The sequence below is a fragment of the Monodon monoceros genome, unplaced genomic scaffold (assembly GCF_005190385.1).
Source record: "Monodon monoceros isolate NGI ecotype Baffin Bay Population unplaced genomic scaffold, NGI_Narwhal_1 Super_Scaffold_7, whole genome shotgun sequence".
Lineage (NCBI taxonomy): Eukaryota > Metazoa > Chordata > Mammalia > Artiodactyla > Monodontidae > Monodon > Monodon monoceros.
In genome coordinates, this window is record NW_021703784.1 from 9,829,401 (window position 1) to 9,847,457 (window position 18,057).

At 40.6% G+C, this 18,057-nt stretch overlaps 1 protein-coding gene across 2 annotated transcripts in view; it reads right to left on the minus strand.

Moving 5' to 3' along the window:
* The window catches only part of JHY (junctional cadherin complex regulator), a 66,582-nt gene extending 61,602 nt beyond the window's left edge, over positions 1 to 4,980 (minus strand). For both annotated transcript variants that reach the window (XM_029209005.1, XM_029209004.1), the window contains exons 1-2: positions 4,898 to 4,980; positions 1,987 to 2,387 (exon numbers count right to left, since the gene is read on the minus strand). In XM_029209005.1, the coding sequence (XP_029064838.1) occupies positions 1,987 to 2,300 (314 nt within the window). In that variant the 5' untranslated portion in view covers positions 2,301 to 2,387; positions 4,898 to 4,980. The remainder of the gene's footprint in view (positions 1 to 1,986; positions 2,388 to 4,897) is intronic.
* Between the last annotated feature and the right edge of the window lie 13,077 nt (positions 4,981 to 18,057).

Genomic DNA, 18,057 nt, shown 5'->3' on the forward strand with positions numbered 1-18,057 from the left:
CAGGGGCGGCTGGCTGGTTAAAGCCTTCCTAAGCCCCTCTTTTGCCCCCCAGCTCTATGGCTGCACCTCAGTTATAGCATTTATCACTTGTACAGTGGACATACGAAGAGAGCGTTCGTTAAGTCCAATTTGTTCTTAAGTCCAACAAAGTTAGCCTAGGTGCCCAACTAACACAGTCGGCTGTAGAGTACTGTACTGTAATAGGGTTATGATACATTCGCATCCTTGAAAGTTTGCAGCTTGAAGGTTCGTATGTAGGGGATTTACTGTACACTGTGCTGTGAGATCCCCTAAGAAGCAAATGAGCTCGATTCAACTTGACATTTCCAGTGAAAGAGGGAAAGAGGGAAAGACGAAGAAAAAGACTCAGGGCTCGGCTCTCATTCTGGCTCCACACAACCCTTCGCTGTGACTGCATTCTTGGGGACACGTCATTTGAGTTCTGTGTTCCACGTCCTACCCGCGGCGTGGGCTGGGGGCACTCCACGACAGTCCCCGTCAGCAGGCCCCTCCTCTGTCTACTTTCCCTACACTCAGAACAAATCCTCTGCCATCAAGTGGGGCTCAATGTGCCACACACATTCATTCTAATTCTATTCTTTTTTTCCCAAATCTTACCTAGTCTCCAAAACCCTGCCTGCCCAAGCTCTAGGCCTTCCAGTAAACTTTCCTCAATTTACTTTAACCCTAATTAAAAAAACATCTAACACATACAGAACTTATAGTCACTGTTCGAAGCGCTTTTTATATATGTATACATAGACTTATTTTCGCCTCACTGTAAGTCTGTGAGGTAACTATTATTACTATCCCATTTTTACTGAGGGGGAACTGAGGCACAAAGAGTTTAATTGGGCTTGGCCGAGGTCACACAGCTAGTCAGTGGCACAGTTTGAACCCATGTGGTCTGCTTCAGATGCTCTGTACTTTACCACCATCCCAAGACCCCTGTCTAATCAATAGCTTTTAACTTCAGTACTCTAGCATGTCATTTATATTTTCACTAAAACTGAGTAATATTGTACTCATTTAAATCCTCTTAGATGTTTTGGTGGCTTCTAGCCTAAAGTTAATACCGCATAAGTACTGGTTATTAGAAATTAAATCTTTATGTGATTACATAAGCCCGGGAAGGTAGACCCCCCCCTAGCTCAGGTAGGCTTCTACCCCCAGAACGTACTGTACTGACAGTGATGGCAATCCTGTGAGAGAAGCAGGCTGGCTCATTTGACAGATGAGAAAGACTGAAGGGACTTGTTTCAAATTATACACTAAACGGCAGTACCTGGACCACCTCAAGACCACCTGGCTCCAAGTCATGGCATTTTGCTAGACCAGGCTTTCGGGGATTTCTCCAAGTGAGGTCACAGCAGTGGAGACACTTGGAATATGGACAGGAAATAAGGAGCATAAGAAAGGCAAATGCCCTTATTATTAATAACTATTCTCGTCTTATGCGTTGTTTTAAAAAATAGAAATGAATGTGACAAAAATCTTGGCTCCGAGCTGTCGTTAGCTGCTTGGAGACCTGTCTCACACACACTATGAAGGTGCCCATTACAACAGCCTGTCCAGAAACAGACTCACAGACTTAAAAAATAAACTTATGGTTATCAAAGGGGAAAGGCTGGGGAGAGGGATAAATTAGGAGATTGGGATTAACATGTACACACTACTATGTATAAAACATAATCAACAAGGACCTACTGTACAGGGAACACTGCTCAATATTCTGTAATAACCTATACGAGAAAAGAATCTGAGAAAGAACAGATATATGTATGTGTGTAACTGAATCACTTTGTTGTACACCTGAAACTAACACAACATTGTAAATCAACTGTACTCTAATATAAAATAAAAATTAAAAACAAAAAACAAAAAAACGAAAACCAAGAGCCTGTCCTCACTTTCACTTGGGACAGTACCAGTAATTAACAATGCATTTCGGAACCCACTGTTTTCTTACACAAGCCAATTCCTTACCTGTTATTCGCACCAGCATCTTGGGTATGGAGGTTTCTCTGAGCTGCTTTTCTGCTTGCTTCCTCTTCCATCTCACTCAAGTTCTCCTCCTCTAAGCTGTCAGGCTCCATGTCGTTGTCCTGAATTTGGTCTTCAAGTTTAGACTGGGACTTGATCTCTTGAGTGAGGCTTTCTGAATCAGATTCCAAGGAGTCTTTTGAAATCGAATGTAAGTCTTCTTTCTTAAAAGGTGGCTCTGTGGACTGGACCTTTAAGTTGGTGTGATGAACAGGAGACTGAATAGAGAGCTTGGGAATTAATTTACGATGAATCATCTTGAGAAAATAACAAAAATGAACAGGGATACTCTTGTGGATGGCAGCAGCTGAATGTTTAAAGTCGTGGTTCGCAAAAGAATTTGCCTAAAAAAAAATTATATTTATGTTACTCTGTGACTACTGAAATCTCTTTAATGCCAATGTTAATCAAAAAATTAAATAAGAGAAACTTGTTATTACCTGCAGGCTTTTGTATGCCCCCTTTTGTGTGTATGAGAAAGGTCTATTGGAAAAACTATTATGTTTTTCTCTCTACAGAAACACATCTGATGTAGAGCTCATAAACAGTCTGAGTAATCAAATGCAGCTTTATTGAGAAAATTAATGACTGGATTCCTTTTTTGAGCTTCCAAGGGCCTGTTACAGATAAGCCCGGACAAAGCGAAATGGCTAATTAGGGACAGTACTTCAATGCATTATTTCCAAGACCCAGGGCACTGATATAAATATGCCATGTTCAGTAGTATTTATGGACAGAGTAAAACAGGTTCAGGGTCTGCCTTTTGGAAAATAAAGGAGGGGGAGAGAAGTAGAGTATGGTTTCCACAGTTGGAACTGTAAAACTGATGGAAGCTGTTTTGCTCCTAAACCTATATTGGCTGACTCTATCATTTGGAAGATTTTTTGATATCCAGATTGCTGTTAGGTAGGAATGTGTAATTTAGGTGGACATTACATAGAGATCAACCTCAGCTCAGAGGAAAAAACAAAAAACAAAAAACCCACGATAATGATTAAAACTGTTCAACAAAAGATTTAGTGGCCTTGTGAATTCTGCTATTCAGTGATTCATAGCAGAGGCTGGGTGTCCACCTACCTGAACGGAATGCAGTTCTGGGGAATGCTGGGTGGGTGAAAGATTGGCCTGAATAACAGCTCGGGTCCCTTGTAACTAGCTTAAGAGTATGATTCCAAGTGAGCCCTCCCTGTCTCAAAGGGCTGTCATAAAGACCCACGAGATGGTTTGCGGAAAGGATGCTTTGAGTTCAGATAGGATTGAAAGGAAATGATGTTTTTGGATGTGCTTCCTTTCATCGCTACTTGGCATTTCTATTTGCTCTGTCTTCCATCTCACTGCCTTTATGCTGTTTTTGTTGTTGTTGTTTTTCTGTAGGTCAGGTAACAGAAACAACCTTTCTCATCAGAGATTACTGTAAAATTTGTTTCAATGGCTTGCTCTTGTTCTTTGGGCAAATCCTCTCTTTAATTAAATAACACGACCTTCTTCCTAGTCCTAGTTGACCTTGTTGCTAATATTTCCAAGAAACATCCTCAACTCCTTGGAGGAAAGCAACTTAACAAACAAAACAGACCAAAGGTAACATTCAGACTTAAATACATCTGATATTTAAATATCTATGGTTTTCTTTTTAATTCAAAGTTCCCCCTGTTGGTAGACTAACATATTATTGTCAAACTGCACAGACCAGTTTGCTGTATTAATTCTCTTATTTTAAAAATACGAATTTCATTCTACCATATTATTTTAATTTTGATAAGCAGATCAACTGTTGCTTTTAGGATATTTTTAGAAAGTGTCAAATCCCTCAAATACTAACACATTTTAACTGAAACAGTTTGTGATAAACACCAGTCTTACTTTAAGAGTTCAAGTCACTGTACTTGGGATCTTAAAGAAAACTTAAAATAATCATTATATTTCAATTTGGAATTGCTCCTTCACGAAATAATTCAGTCCCTTCAATTTCTCTTTTAAATACATGGACTAGGATTTCTTGGAGTTAATCAATTAAAAATGTCCATAGAAGAAGATATAATTTTTGTCATTAATGAAGTTTGGGAGATTATGAAGAGAGCAAAGGCAGATACCATCCAAGTTGGGTCGTCTGTGGAAGGTGTGATTTTATGAAAGCATGGGATTAAAGTAGGAAAAGCTGATAGCTGAAATAAATTAAAAGCGGGCCTTTTAAATGTAGTGAATGTGGCTGCCTAGTGGCACAAAGTTTCTCACTGAAATTTCTGACCAAGAGGGGCTGACACATCTCCTAAATAAACAAGACAGACAGGGATAAACCGGTGGCACTAAGAAACGGCTAATTCCCTAGGGGTCCCTTCAAGACCTTGGGCCTAGCCCATTAGTACTGGGAGAAACACATTTCCTTCTGTAGGTGAAAAGGAGCCCTGCTTTAAGGACTCACCTACCAAGATGAGTGGTAGAGGAAAAGGTGCCCTGTTTTGGAACAAGCCCGAAGCTGCCCAAAGGGGAGTTGGGTTTATTTTCTCCACCCCCCTTTTCTCCGATGGACAAGACTGGGCAACCAGGAGCATTTTAAGGCCCAGGAAGTGATGGGTCCGGTGGGTCTGATGCCCTGGACCGGTCTAATCAACCCACGCTAGGGCTGTTCTGGGAGTCTGGGCGCCAAAGTCTTTCCAGATCCCGGCCACCTGGGCCCCGTCCCTGCCTCGGCCACCGTCTGCCCTTCCCGCCTGGGTCCCAAGTGCTCCCCGGCGCGGGCTCCTTTGAGTTCGCCCCGTCCAGATCCAGTTTCCTCGAGAGGTTTCCTGCCGTCCCCACTCCCACTCCCACCCCTCCCAATGCCCTCCTCTGGCGCACCGCCCACCCCGCCTGTCACCTGCCCGGCGTTCCTGGCTGCCGCGACCCCGGCGGGCCCTCATCCTCAGCGCCTCCACAGCCCGGCTGCCCGGCGCCTCCCAGTCCCGCCCCGCGTCGCCCGGCGCTGCCCTGGAGACCGGGGCCAACAGGGCCCACCCCGCGCGGCTCGGCCAGCACGGCCGTGGGTGGGGCCGCACCGGGGGGCGGGGCCGGTGCGGTCCAGGCTCCAGCATCCCGATCACTCGGTGCCCTGTCTTGTCCTGGTGGAGAGGGTGGGAACGGTTGTGATGAGGGTGGCCAGGGGAGAGCTCCCAGGACCCCGGGAGCTCTCAAAGAAGCTGCTCGCAGGTCACACTGGCTTTTCCAAAGTTGTAATGCAAGGAAAGACGGGGCACCGAGTGGGAGGAGATATTTGCAACACATACTGCTAGGAAACGTGAAGAACAAGTTAAGAAGGCAAAGAATCCAGTTAAAGAATGGGCAAATGACTTGAACAGGAATGTCCCAAAAGAAACCCAGTGGCCAATAACTGTCTGTTGTTGATTGAAAAGGTGCTTAATTCATTAATAATCAGAAGCGGATAAATTAAGACCACCGTGGATATAGCTCCATACTCACCAGTTGGGCATGCGTTAAAATATCTGACAGCGCCCAGGGTTGGAGAGGAGGGAGAGCAAAGACCCCCCCATATACTGCAGACGGGAGTGTGAGGCCTTGCAGACACTTTGGAAAATGGCTTGACATTAGCTAGAATGTGTACACCCTATGGTTCAGCAATTTCACCTTTAGGCATTTACCCCACAGCTGTGTGTGCTTCTGGGCAACCAAACTGGAAATAACTGAAATGTCCATCAACAATAGAATAGATAATTAAACTGTAGTATTCCATATACTGACCTACTATACAATAGCGAAAATGAATGAAACATAGCTGTGTGCAATGATACAGAGGCATCTTAAAAATATATTGATAATATTGAGTTTTAAAAAAACCCAAATAATTTTGTATATAAATATTTATAAAGGCAAAATTAAACTGTATTATGTTTATGGATGCACATTTAGTAAAGAAAACTATGAAAACAAAACCAAAGTAGTGATTCTCATAAAGTTAGGATTGTGGTCAGTTCTGATGGGCAGGGCAGGGTGGGGATTTTTAGGGAAGAGTGCCTTTGAGATTGTATTTCCTGACTTTTAATGCTGGTTACATAGATATTCATTTTATAACAATTGATTAAGCTATACATTTATGTACGTGTAGAATATTACACTATTTAAAAAATCTTCAAAGAAGTGTAAAGAAAGGAAGTGTTGGGAATTAGATTCATATTAACACAGCATTAAAACCACAAATAGATTTGAATAACTGACTTCAGAGAGGCAGGAATTCTTCAATGTCAGTTGCCTCATTAATGATCGGAAACACAGAGAATTGGAAAAATCTTGAGTACTCAATTTTACCATTTTTTATTCTGCTTTTTATTAGAGTTAGATTTTTTTTGACAAGGGAATTAAAACCTTTATTATGGTAAAATAATTGAACCCTACAACATTGCTTGCTTTATTTGATTTGATTATGACTCAGGGATGCATGACTGATTAAAGCTACATCCTAGTTTTGTTTCATATGCTTGTGGTTGATGCTATTATCTTTAAAAATATCTATTTGCTGTCACCTTTGACTTTTAGTTCAACAGTGATTTATTAATTTACTGGTCAAATTTCATTATAAAAACTTAAAGTAATTTTCTTCCACCTTCCCTTATTTTATTGAAATAAATATAGTTGGAATTGACTAAGAGGCCTCTGACTGATTTGGAAATAACTTTTTTCATTAGTGGCATCTTTTCTTTAATTAATTTTTTAATTGAAGTATAGTTGATTTACCATGTTATGTTAGTTTCAGGCGTACAGCAAAGTGATTCAGTTGCGTATATATATGTACCTACATATATATGTGTATATATATGTATTCTTTTCCAGATTTTTTTCCCATATAGGTTATTACCAAATATTGAGTATAGTTTCCTGTGCTACACAGTGGGTCCTTGTTGATCTATTTTATATATAGTAGTGTGTATATGTTACTCCCAAACTCCTAATTTATCCCTCCCCACCACCATTCCCCTTTGGTAACCATAAGTTTGTTTTCTTTTTTCTTTTTACTTTTTTTTTTTTTTGGCCACACCACATGGCTTGTGGGATCTTAGTTCCCCAATCAGGGATCAAACCCCGGCCCTGGCAGTGAAAGCACCGAGTCCTAACCACTGGACCCCCAGGGAATTCCCCATAAGTTTGTTTTCTAAGTCTGTGAGTCTATTTCTGTTTTGTAAATAAGTTCATTAGTATCATTTTTTTAGATTCCATGGATAAGTGATATCATATGATATTTGTCTTTCTCTGTCTGACTTACTTCACTTAGTATGATAATCTCTAGGCCCATGCATGTTGCTGCAAATGGCATTAATTCATTCTTTTTTGTGGTTGAGTGATGTTCCATTGTATATATGTACCACATATTCTTTGTGTGTGTGTGTGTGTGTGTGTGTGTTACGCGGGCCTCTCACTGTTGTGGCCTCTCCCGTTGCGGAGCACAGGCTCCGGACGTGCAGGCTCAGCGGCCATGGTTCACGGGCCCAGCCGCTCCGCGGCCTGTGGGATCTTCCCGGACCGGGGCACGAACCCGTGTCCCCTGCATCGGCAGGCGGACTCTCAACCACTGCACCACCAGGGAAGCCCTACCACATCTTCTTTATCCATTCCTCTGTGATGGACATTTTGGTTGCTTCCATGTCTTGGCCATTGTAAATAGCCTTTGAGATCGTATTTCATGACTTTTAATGCTGGTTACATAGATATTCATTTTATTATAATTCATTAAGCTATACATTTATGTATGTGTAGAATATTACACTGTTAAAAAATCTTCAAAGGAAGGAATGGTTGGGAATTATGTTCATATTAACACAGCATTGAAACCACAAACAGATTTGAATTACTGTATTCAAAGAGGCAAGAATTCTTCAATACCAGTTGTCTCACTAATGACAGGAAACGTGGAGCACTGGAAAATATCTTTAGTACTCAGTTTTACCATTTTTTATAAAATGAGTAACAGGTTTTTGTTTGTTGATTGGTTGGTTTGTTTTGGCTGCGTTGGATCTTCGTTGCTGCGCGTGGGCTTTCTCTAGTTGTGGCGAGCGGGGGCTACTCTTCGTTGTGTTGTGTGGGCTTCTGACTGCGGTGGCTTCTCTTGTTGCAGAGCCGGGCTCTAGGCATGCAGGCTTCAGTAGTTGTAGCGTACGGGCTTAGTTGCTCCACAGCATGTAGGATCTTCCCGGACCAGGGCTCAAACCCGTGTCCCCTGCATTGAAAGGCAGATTCTTAACCACTGCGCCACTAGGGAAGTCCAATTTTACCATTTTTTATTCTGCCTTTTATTAGAGTTAGATTTTTTAAAAAATTTTTTGACAGCAGGGACCTTGTGAGTATACAACAGGACCTCAATGTTACTTGAAGAAATGAAAGCAAGGTTGCTGAAAGCATTGATGTTTTTCTGTCCAGCATATTATACAGTTAACATCAGAGCAACTGCAAACAAACTCCACGCAGAAGGATTTATTCCTCATAGCAGCTAACAGGATATGTTATATAATCAGAGCTAAGTCATTCACACTTTTTGACTGTCTCATTACTGGTCTGTGGAAATTGATGCTATGGTTCTTCAGACTCTTCAAGTATTTTCTGCATTATCCAGAAAAGAGTTTATTCTGCTTGTCTGAAAATGAGTGGTTCGTATGAGTCAGGAATCCACCAATCCAGCAGCTACTTGCAGAGACTAGTCACGCACAGAGGATGGAATACCCTGAACTTGATTTTCCTCCTTCCTCTTCTGGAATGGCTGTTCTGATTATTCTTACTCAGAGTCACTAAAGGCTGGAATAATAAACACAGGTGGCAGTCAGGGTCCAATCAGGAGACCGAAGCCACAGCAGTTTTTGTTTGTTTGTTTGGTTGTTTGTTTTTGCGGTACACGGGCCTCTCACTGTTGTGGCCTCTCCTTTTGCGGAGCACAGGCTCCGGACGCGCAGGCTCAGCGGCCATGGCTCACGGGTCTAGCCGCTCTGCGGCATGTGGGATCTTCCCGGACCGGGGCACGAACCCGTGTCCCCTGCATCGGCAGACGGACTCTCAACCACTGCGCCACCAGGGAAGCCCAGCAGTTATTTTAATGGAAATAATTTAATATGAAGATTTATTGACTGAAAAGTAGCAAAGGGAGCCCAGGTATCCTGGGAATAGTAGCTACAGGAAACAATTACCCGCCCCACTATTTCTGGGGGAACACAGGGAAGAATTTGTAACGATCAACATTTAGAAGCTGGAAGAAAGGGGCCAGTGCTGGGACGAGGAGGAAATTCCAAGCTGATGAGTGCTGGTGTCTTTAAGAGGTGTGATGAAGCTGGTTCTGGGAGCACTGGGAAAACTGGCGCCAACTGCTGCTACTGAAACAGGCTGAGCTGCGGGGGTGAAGAAATATGTCAGGACGACTCTGAGAGGAAAAAGCAGGGGAGGAACAGTCCCTTTTCCTTTTCAAGCTGTGTAGTGTCCCTCTACCGCCCCCTACTGGCAGAGCCTAACAAGGAGTGACTGGCCAAGGAGAAAAGAGGTTTGCAGAAGTTGCCCCCGTATGACAGCAGAGTGCATGAGTGCGTTCGAAGCGGAGAGACAGTGGTTTAATAAACAGCACAGAGATACACTGTTCTGCAGAATTCTGCATATGAACAAAATAAAGCTGTAAAGTGCATTATTATTATGGTAATAATGATGATAATTTACATATGATTAACAACTTCCCGGGGTTTGCAAAGTGCTTTTGCATATGTCATCTGTTCAGAATCAAACTGGCAATCTGATGCTGAACTAACTAAACCACAAAGAAGAATGAGAAAAACACGTCAAAAAATGATCAAAATAGTAATAGGGTAGTTCTCAGCCCAGGGTGGTTCTGTCCACCAGAGAACATTTGGCAATGTCTGGAGACATTTTCTATTGTCATGACTTAGGGGAGTGCTACTGGCATCTAGTGGGTAAAGGCCAGGAACGCTGTTAAACATCCCACAGTACACAGGACTGCCTCCACAACAAAAAATTATCCAGTTAAAAATGTCAGTAGTGCTGAGGTTGACAAACCCTGCGCTAGACTAACGGCCCTTGGTCTGTGGCCACAAGGTACCCAAGTGCATGATTCTGTCTTTGTACCGACACATGCATGGCACTGACTTATAATTAGCTGTTAATGGTTCTGTCATCTCCTCACTATACTATAAGCTCTGAGAGACCAAGGACTAGTTGTGCCCATGACACCTAATAGATGCTCAGTATACATTGAGGAAAAGCCACAATGCCTTACACTTCAGCACTTGAATGGAGAGTAGATAAGTATAGCCCGTCAGACCTTTTTCTAGAGATATGCTCATATGCGGCACATAACTAGGATGATTAAATAACTTATTATTAAAATCCAGAATACATTCAAAAATTTTAAAAAAGATGCTATTAATAAATAAAATAAGGCAATAGGTATGGCCTGAAATTGTCTTGGATAGCCGGAAAGTGGTTACTCTCTGTAACTCTAACAAGTTTAAATGTCTGGTTCCTTCACTTATATGTTAAATTAGGAGCAGTAAATTAGGAATGAGGAGAGAAGGGCACTCTGAGGACAGAAAGAAAGGACAGTACCAGCAAGTAAAGGAACAGAAATGACATAAGAGATGTTCAAAAAGACCCAGAGCCACCTGGGGTCCTTTGGTGTAGGCAACAAGCAACCGCATAGCTGAAAACCCTGTGTGAGAATCATGGTATTAGAGCAAGCATGATTAATTTTCATAATGATTAAATTTTTTAAAAACCCATATAAAATAGATCAGTTTAATAAATACTAGAAAGGTAAAAATCAGGTAATATATTTTACAAAGATTTTTATCCAAAATATTAAAATGTTTAAAATTTCAAGGGATAAACTCTCAATCATCCAGAAAAATATACTTATTTAGCATAACCAGTCTTGAGAATTTTAGAGGACTGAAGCTGTGTAAATGCAGTTCAACAGGGAGATGTGCAGGGAACACTAACACTGTTCTAGGAGAACTAGTCGAGTGCTGGGCGAGCCTGGATGGAGGGAGGGGAGTTCTGCCTGCTGGGATCAGAAGCTTTAGGGACAAGATGATCCCATATAATGGCTCTTACGAATACAAATTAACAAATAATCAACGATTGCCTTTCTTCTTGTTTTGATTCCTTGGTTTTCTTTTCTAAAAATAATTTTAAAACGTTTGTATTATGGCAATTTAAGAACATACAACAGTAGAGAGAAAGGTAGCCCTCGTCCAGCTTCAAAAATGATCAATCTGTGAGCAATCTTGTTTCTACACATACTGTTCTCTACTCCGACCAGATTATTTAAAAGTAAATCCCAGCTGTTATGAGGTTTCATCTGTAAGCATGTAAGGATGTCTCTTTTATTTTTAAAAAATATTTATTTATTTTGGCTGTGCCCGGTCTCAGTTGCAGCACGCGGGATCTTTGTTGCGGCACGCGGGCTTCTTAGTTGCAGCATGCGGACTCCTTAGTTGCAGCATGCATGTGGGATCTAGTTCCCTGACCAGGGACCTAACCCGGGGCCCCTGCATTGGGAGCGTGGAGTCTTACCCACTGCACCACCAGGGAAGTTCCCTAAGAGACAATTTTTAAATAATTGCAATAGCATTGTCACATCTGAAATAAAATTCACAACGACTCCTTAATATCATTTAATACTGAGTCAGTGTTCAGACTTCCCAGGCTGTCTTCTAGGTGTCTTTTTATAACTGGTGGGTTTGAATCAGGATCCAAACAAATTCTACAGTGATTTTTTAAAATAACAGCTTTATTGAGATACAATTCACATACCACACAATTCACCCCTTTAAAGCGCACAATGCAGTAGTTTTTAGTATATTTATAGAGCTGTGCAATCATCACAACTAATTCCAGAATATCTCTCCCAAAGCAGTCACTCCTCATTCCCTGCCATTTTCTCAGCCCTTGGCAACTTTCTGTCTCTATGGATTTGCCTCTTCTGGACATTGCACGTAAATGGAACCATACAATATGTGTTTATGTGTGTGTGTCTGGCTTTTTCCACATAGCATAATGTTTTCAAGGTTCATCCATGTTGTAGCATGTGTCAGTACTTCATTCCCTCTTTTTTGCTAAATAATATTTCCTGTATGAATATACTATATTTTATTTACCCATTCAACCATTGATAGCCATTTGTGTTGTTTCCACCTTTTCACTATTATGAATAATGCTGCTATGAACATTCATGTACAGTTTTTATGTGGACAGTTCTTTCTTTTTTTCCTATTCCCTTAGGCAGTTTTTTTTTTCCTTCCAGCTTTATTGAGATATAACTGACATATACAGCAGTGTAGGAGTTTAAGGTGTACAGCTTAATGATTTGACTTACATATATCATGAAATGATGACCACAGTAAGTTTAGTGAATACCCATCATCTCATATAAAGTTAAGGAAAGAGAAAAAGTTTTCTTTTCCTTGTGATGAGAACTCTTAGGACTTAATTTATTAACAACTTTCATATAGTAGTGTTAATTTTAGTTATCATATTGTATATTACATCCCTAGTACTTATTTATCTTATTACTGGAAGTTTGTACCTTTTGACCACCTTCATCTAATCCTGCCTCCCTCCACCCCCTGCCTCTGATAACCACGAATCTGATCTCTTTTTGCATAAGTTTGTGTATTTGTTTTTGAAGTATAATTGACCTACAACACTGTTAGTTCCTGTTACACAACATAGTGATTTAATATTTCCATACATTTCAAAGTGATCACCATGATAAGTCTAGTTACCATTGTGGAAGTTTGTTTTCAGTTCTCCTGGGTATATACCTAGGAGTGGAATTGCTGGAGCATACGGAAACTCTCTGTTGAACTTTTGAGGAACTTCCAGACTGTTTTCCAAAGTGACTGAGACATTTTACATTCCTACCAGTAATCTATGGGGGTTCCAATTTCTCTATGTCCTTTCCAAAATTTATTATTGTCTGTCTTTTTTTGTGATAGCCATCCTTGTGGGTGTGAAGTTCTATCTCATTGCGGGTTTGATTTGCATTTTCCTGATGACTAATGATGTTGAGCATCCTTTCACGCACTTGTGGCTATTTTTGTTGCACAGTGATTTTTCAAAATATTGCAAATGTATTTTAAATTTCGGATTAAAGGGTTGGTGGCTGAGCAGTCTCCAAAACTGATTTGTCTTTGATAAATTCCTTGCTTTCTGGTATAAAATGTTTCAGGCTCATCTTATACGTTTCTTGCCCCAACCTGGATTTAGCCATTTCTTCAAGGAGCTTTGGGTAGTTTTAGTTAAATGTTATTTAGAGACCACAATCTGGGCACCGAGGATGCTTATTGCTACTGAAATGGTAATTGTCTCCAGGTCATTTCAGTGGGAAAAGCTAGAAAATACTTTTTTATTTATTTTTCCAAGAGAAAAATACATTATAAGTGCATGCTTTTGTTTTCAATTCAAATTTAAGAATACAGGGTTTTAACTTATTTGATTTTACATTTATATCTCTTTCTCTTGTGCTGGAAATCGTGGTTCCAATGATATTAACATAATTAATTATGCACTTTATCCTACACAATATATATTATGCTTTCAAAGTGGCTGTCCCGGTGTGGTAACTAACAATATGACTACTGAAACCAGTTTAAGATTTGTTTGCAGTTCTTTTTGTCATTAGGATATATCCTGTTGGTGTACACAGTCAAATGTATATTTTAAAGTAAGCTGAACTAATTCGTCTCTGTGTGGCATTTTTTTTTTTTTTTTTTGCAATACGTGGGCCTCTCACTGTTGTGGCCTCTCCCATTGCGGAGCGCAGGCTCAGCGGCCATGGCTCACGGGCCCAGCCTCTCCGCGGCATGTGGGATCTTCCCGGACCGGGGCACGAACCCGTGTCCCCTGCATCGGCAGGCGAACTCTTAACCACGGCGCCACCAGGGAAGCCCTCTGTGTGGCATTTTTTAAAAAAGAAATTAATTTTTACTTTTGATTTAATTTTTAAGTGATTATGTAAATCACTTACATAGTTCCAAAGTCAAAACTATAAAGTCAGGTACATTTCGAGAAGTCTAACTTCTCACTGCATCCCCTCCACTCAGTTCCCTCTCAGCTCATATAAGCAATAATTTTTATTAGTTTTAGCTTAGCTTTCCTTTAAAAAAAAAGATCATATTTATTTATCGTTTATTTATTTGTAACCCACCCCTTTTCTCAGATTAAAGGAATCTATGTGCTGTCTTCTGCACTTTGCTTTTTTTTTTTTTTTCACTCAGTAACATATCCTGGAGATCACCCTATAGACACATGTAATGAGCTTTCTCATCGTTCCTTTTCATGGTTGTATAATACCCTACCGTGTGCCCAACCGGCCCCTTATTGATAGCTACTTGAATTGTTATAGATGTGCTGCAATGAATAGCTGTGACATCGTGATAAGAAATACGTATATTTATGGTCTTCATTATGGTTCCTGGTACAGAACTCCTAAAACCCTTGTAATTTCCTAAGGAATAAGAGTGATAGAAGCAGCATTTATTATAATATTTGGGTTTTGTCCTGGGTTCCCGACACAAGAGCTTATAAAACCCTTTTATAGTTTCTTGAGTGACAGGAGTCAGGGGAGCCTCTTCTATTGTTCATTATAAGCCTCTTTCAATCATCCTTGAGTTTATGCTAATGAGGTGACTCTTGATTGGGCCCTTAGATAGCTTCGGGATATGAGGGCTGGTTACCAGAGGCACCATCCCTGTGATCAGAGGGTTGGCACTTTCAGCCCAACCCCCAGCCTCAGGAGAGGGTAGAGGAGCTGGGTATTGAGCTAATCACCAACACTCAATGACTTAATCAATCATGCCTCCATAATGGAACTTCCGTAAAATCCCCTAAATGATGGCATTCACTGAGCTTCTGGGTTGGTGAACACAGCCATGTGCCAGGAGGGTGGCACAGCCCAACTCCATGGGGACTGAAGCTTCTGTGCTTGGGACTCTTCCAGACCTTGCCCTATGTGCCTCTCTATCTGGCTGTTCCTTTGCATCATTTATAACATCCTTTATAATAAACCAGTAATAGTAAAGTGTTTCCCTGAGTTCTGTGAGCCACTCTAGCAAATTAATTGAACCTGAGGAGGGGGTCACGGGAACCTCCAATTTGCAGTTAAATCAGACACAAGTTGTGGGTAACCTAGGGATCTACTACCTGTGATTGGCACCTGAAGTGGGGGCAGTCCTGAGGGACTGAGCCCTTAACCTGTGGAATCTATGCTAAGACCAGGTAGTTAGTGTCAGAAGTGAATTGCGTTCCAGGACACCCAGTTGGTGTCTAGAGAGTTGGAGAATTGGTTGGTGTGGGGAAGAAACTCCACACATTTGTTGTCAGAAGTATTGTGGGTAAAAATCTGTTCATAATGTCAAATTATAATTTTTCCATTTACCTTTGGGTTAGATTTCTAAAAGTGGGATTGCTGGCTTAAACGGTAAGTACCAATGTAATTTTGTTAGATGTTGACAAATTCCCCTTCATAGAGGCTCTATGATTTTACATTCCCACCAGCAACATAAGAGAGCGCTTGTTTCCCTACAGCCTAAGCAACAAAGTGTATTGTGAAGTGCTTGGATTTTTGCCAATATGATCGATAAGAAATAGAATTTTAGAGCAGTTTTAATTTTGTATTTCCTTGTTACGTATTTCTTATGTGTTTAAGAAAAATTTGCCTTTTTTTTCCTTGCTGCTTTTTGGTGGCATAGTATTGATTTTTTTCTTCTTAGTTTTTAGAAGCTCTTTATATTTAGGGATTTTACCGTTTGTGATCTTAGTTGCAAATATTTTTTTCCCAGCTTGTCATTTGTTATTTATTTATTTTTTTGCCACAAAAGGCATTTATTTTTATGTAGTCAAATTTATCGATCTTCCTCCCTCTTATTTTTGAATTTTGAGTCACCATAAGGGAAGTTTATCCCACTCCCAAGTTATAGAACAATTAACCGATTTTTTTTCCTGGTATTTCTATGGTTTCATTTGTATATTTAAACCTTGCATCTATTTGAATTTCATTTTTGGTTTATGATGTGTTTATCAAGTTTTGCCTTTTTCGATACGGCTGCCCAATTAGTAAAATGTTGACCTTTTCCAACTGATTTGAGATACCATCTTTATCACATATAAAATTTTTATTTTATTACATCAGTATTAAAACATATGCTTCTAATTGCTACTGATTTTATTTTGAGATGAGGTGATAGAGTTCATTACAAGTCTTCAGTCTGACTGGGTCTTTCTGTGAGTCATTCTTCAGTAGCAGCCCCTTTCTGCCTTATTAGCTTTAAAGTTAAAAATCTGTTTATCCAGTTATCAGGATGTTCTCAGTAAGTAGACCCAGACTCAGGGGTCCCTATGCCATTGTCTAAAACTAGTGCAAAGAGAAAACAATGAATCTAAGGTGGAGGAGAAAAACATAAACATTTGTTAGGTACTTATCACATGTCTAATGCTGGACTAGACACTTTGCCTGTATTTTCTTATCTCATTTAGTCCTTACACTAATTCTGTGTCGTGGGAATTGTTATCCCCATTATACAAATGAGGAACCTGAAGATACAGGAAGTTATTCTATGACCAATACCAGCTAAACACAATTTAGGAATAAGGAATTAGGGAAGAGCAAAAGAAAGAGAGCATCCCTTGTTTTAAAGAGTAATAATTAGGGAATTCCCTGGGGGTCCAGTCTCAATGCTGAGGGCCTGGGTTCAATCCCTGGTCAGGGAATTAAGATCTCACAAGCCACGGCGTGGCCAAAATAATAATAATAATAATGAGTAATATTTAGTTATTGTCTCTAGCAAAGGGGGTAACAATTTGAAAATTTCATCTGGACATCTGAGACTTAGTCTCCCACAAACCACTTTGGAAGGCACAGATTTTAGTATTTTTCTAATGGGACACAATTTTTATTTCACAAATTAGGGCCTGGTTCAAAAGAGGCATCCTGTCTTAATTAAAAATTGTGACCCATTGTTTCAGGGGATTGCAAAAGACCTGGCAGAATTATTTTTTATGATAAATTTCACTTCAAGGTGCTCTCACAAAGTTTAGTCTCTCTACAATTAGGCAAGATAGCTTTTTAAAAAATAAACTGTGAGGGCTTCCCTGGTGGTGCAGTGGTTGAGAGTCCGCCTGCTGATGCAGGGGACACGGGTTCGTGCCCCGGTCCGGGAAGATCCCACATGCCGCGGAGCGGCTGGGCCCGTGAGCCATGGCCGCTGAGCCTGCGCGTCCGGAGCCTGTGCTCCGCAACGGGAGAGGCCACGAGAGTGAGAGGCCCGCGTATCGCAAAAAATAAAAATAAAAATAAATAAATAAATAAACTGTGAGGCATTTGGGGAGAGTATAAGAAGTTGTTGTTGCCTTAGTTTTGGTTTGTTTCTGTCTGAAAATAAGATGTAGAGCAGAAAAGGTAGGGGGAAATTAGCATATTTGAACAGGTCTAGAGTAGTGATCTATGATGACAAACTTGCTCATGAATGCATTACAGGAAGGAAAAGCGCTTCTCTCTTAGGTGTAACACTGTAAAAATAGAACTGCATTTCATCTAGGTCAAAACCCCATTATAAATGTAGCAAATTACCATGACTTCAGCCGGGGGAAGTAACAGGAGATTATGTTGTTGGGTTAAATTAGTGACCTCATGAATGATGAGCAGTTCAAACCATCCTCTTCCTCTGTGGGGAGACTCTCTACTTGATGTGTGCTTAGTCTGTTGGCTAGTATGATTTTTCTCTCTGTTCTTTTTACCTAATGAGAGATGCTTGGAGCCAGAGAATTTTGGTTTGGTTTTTCTTGAGTCATTTGAGAGGAAGTAAAATAAGTATCTTTCTGACTTCATCTCCAAAAGGTAAAACTAAGAAGGATCATTAAATAGAGATTTCTTGGTTATTCTTTAACTCCATCTTCCAATGAGCAGAAAGAAGTAAGCATGGAACGCTCTCTTAAGTTATATGTAAGGAATGAGACAAGATCCTACTTTGGTCTCTTTAGGAG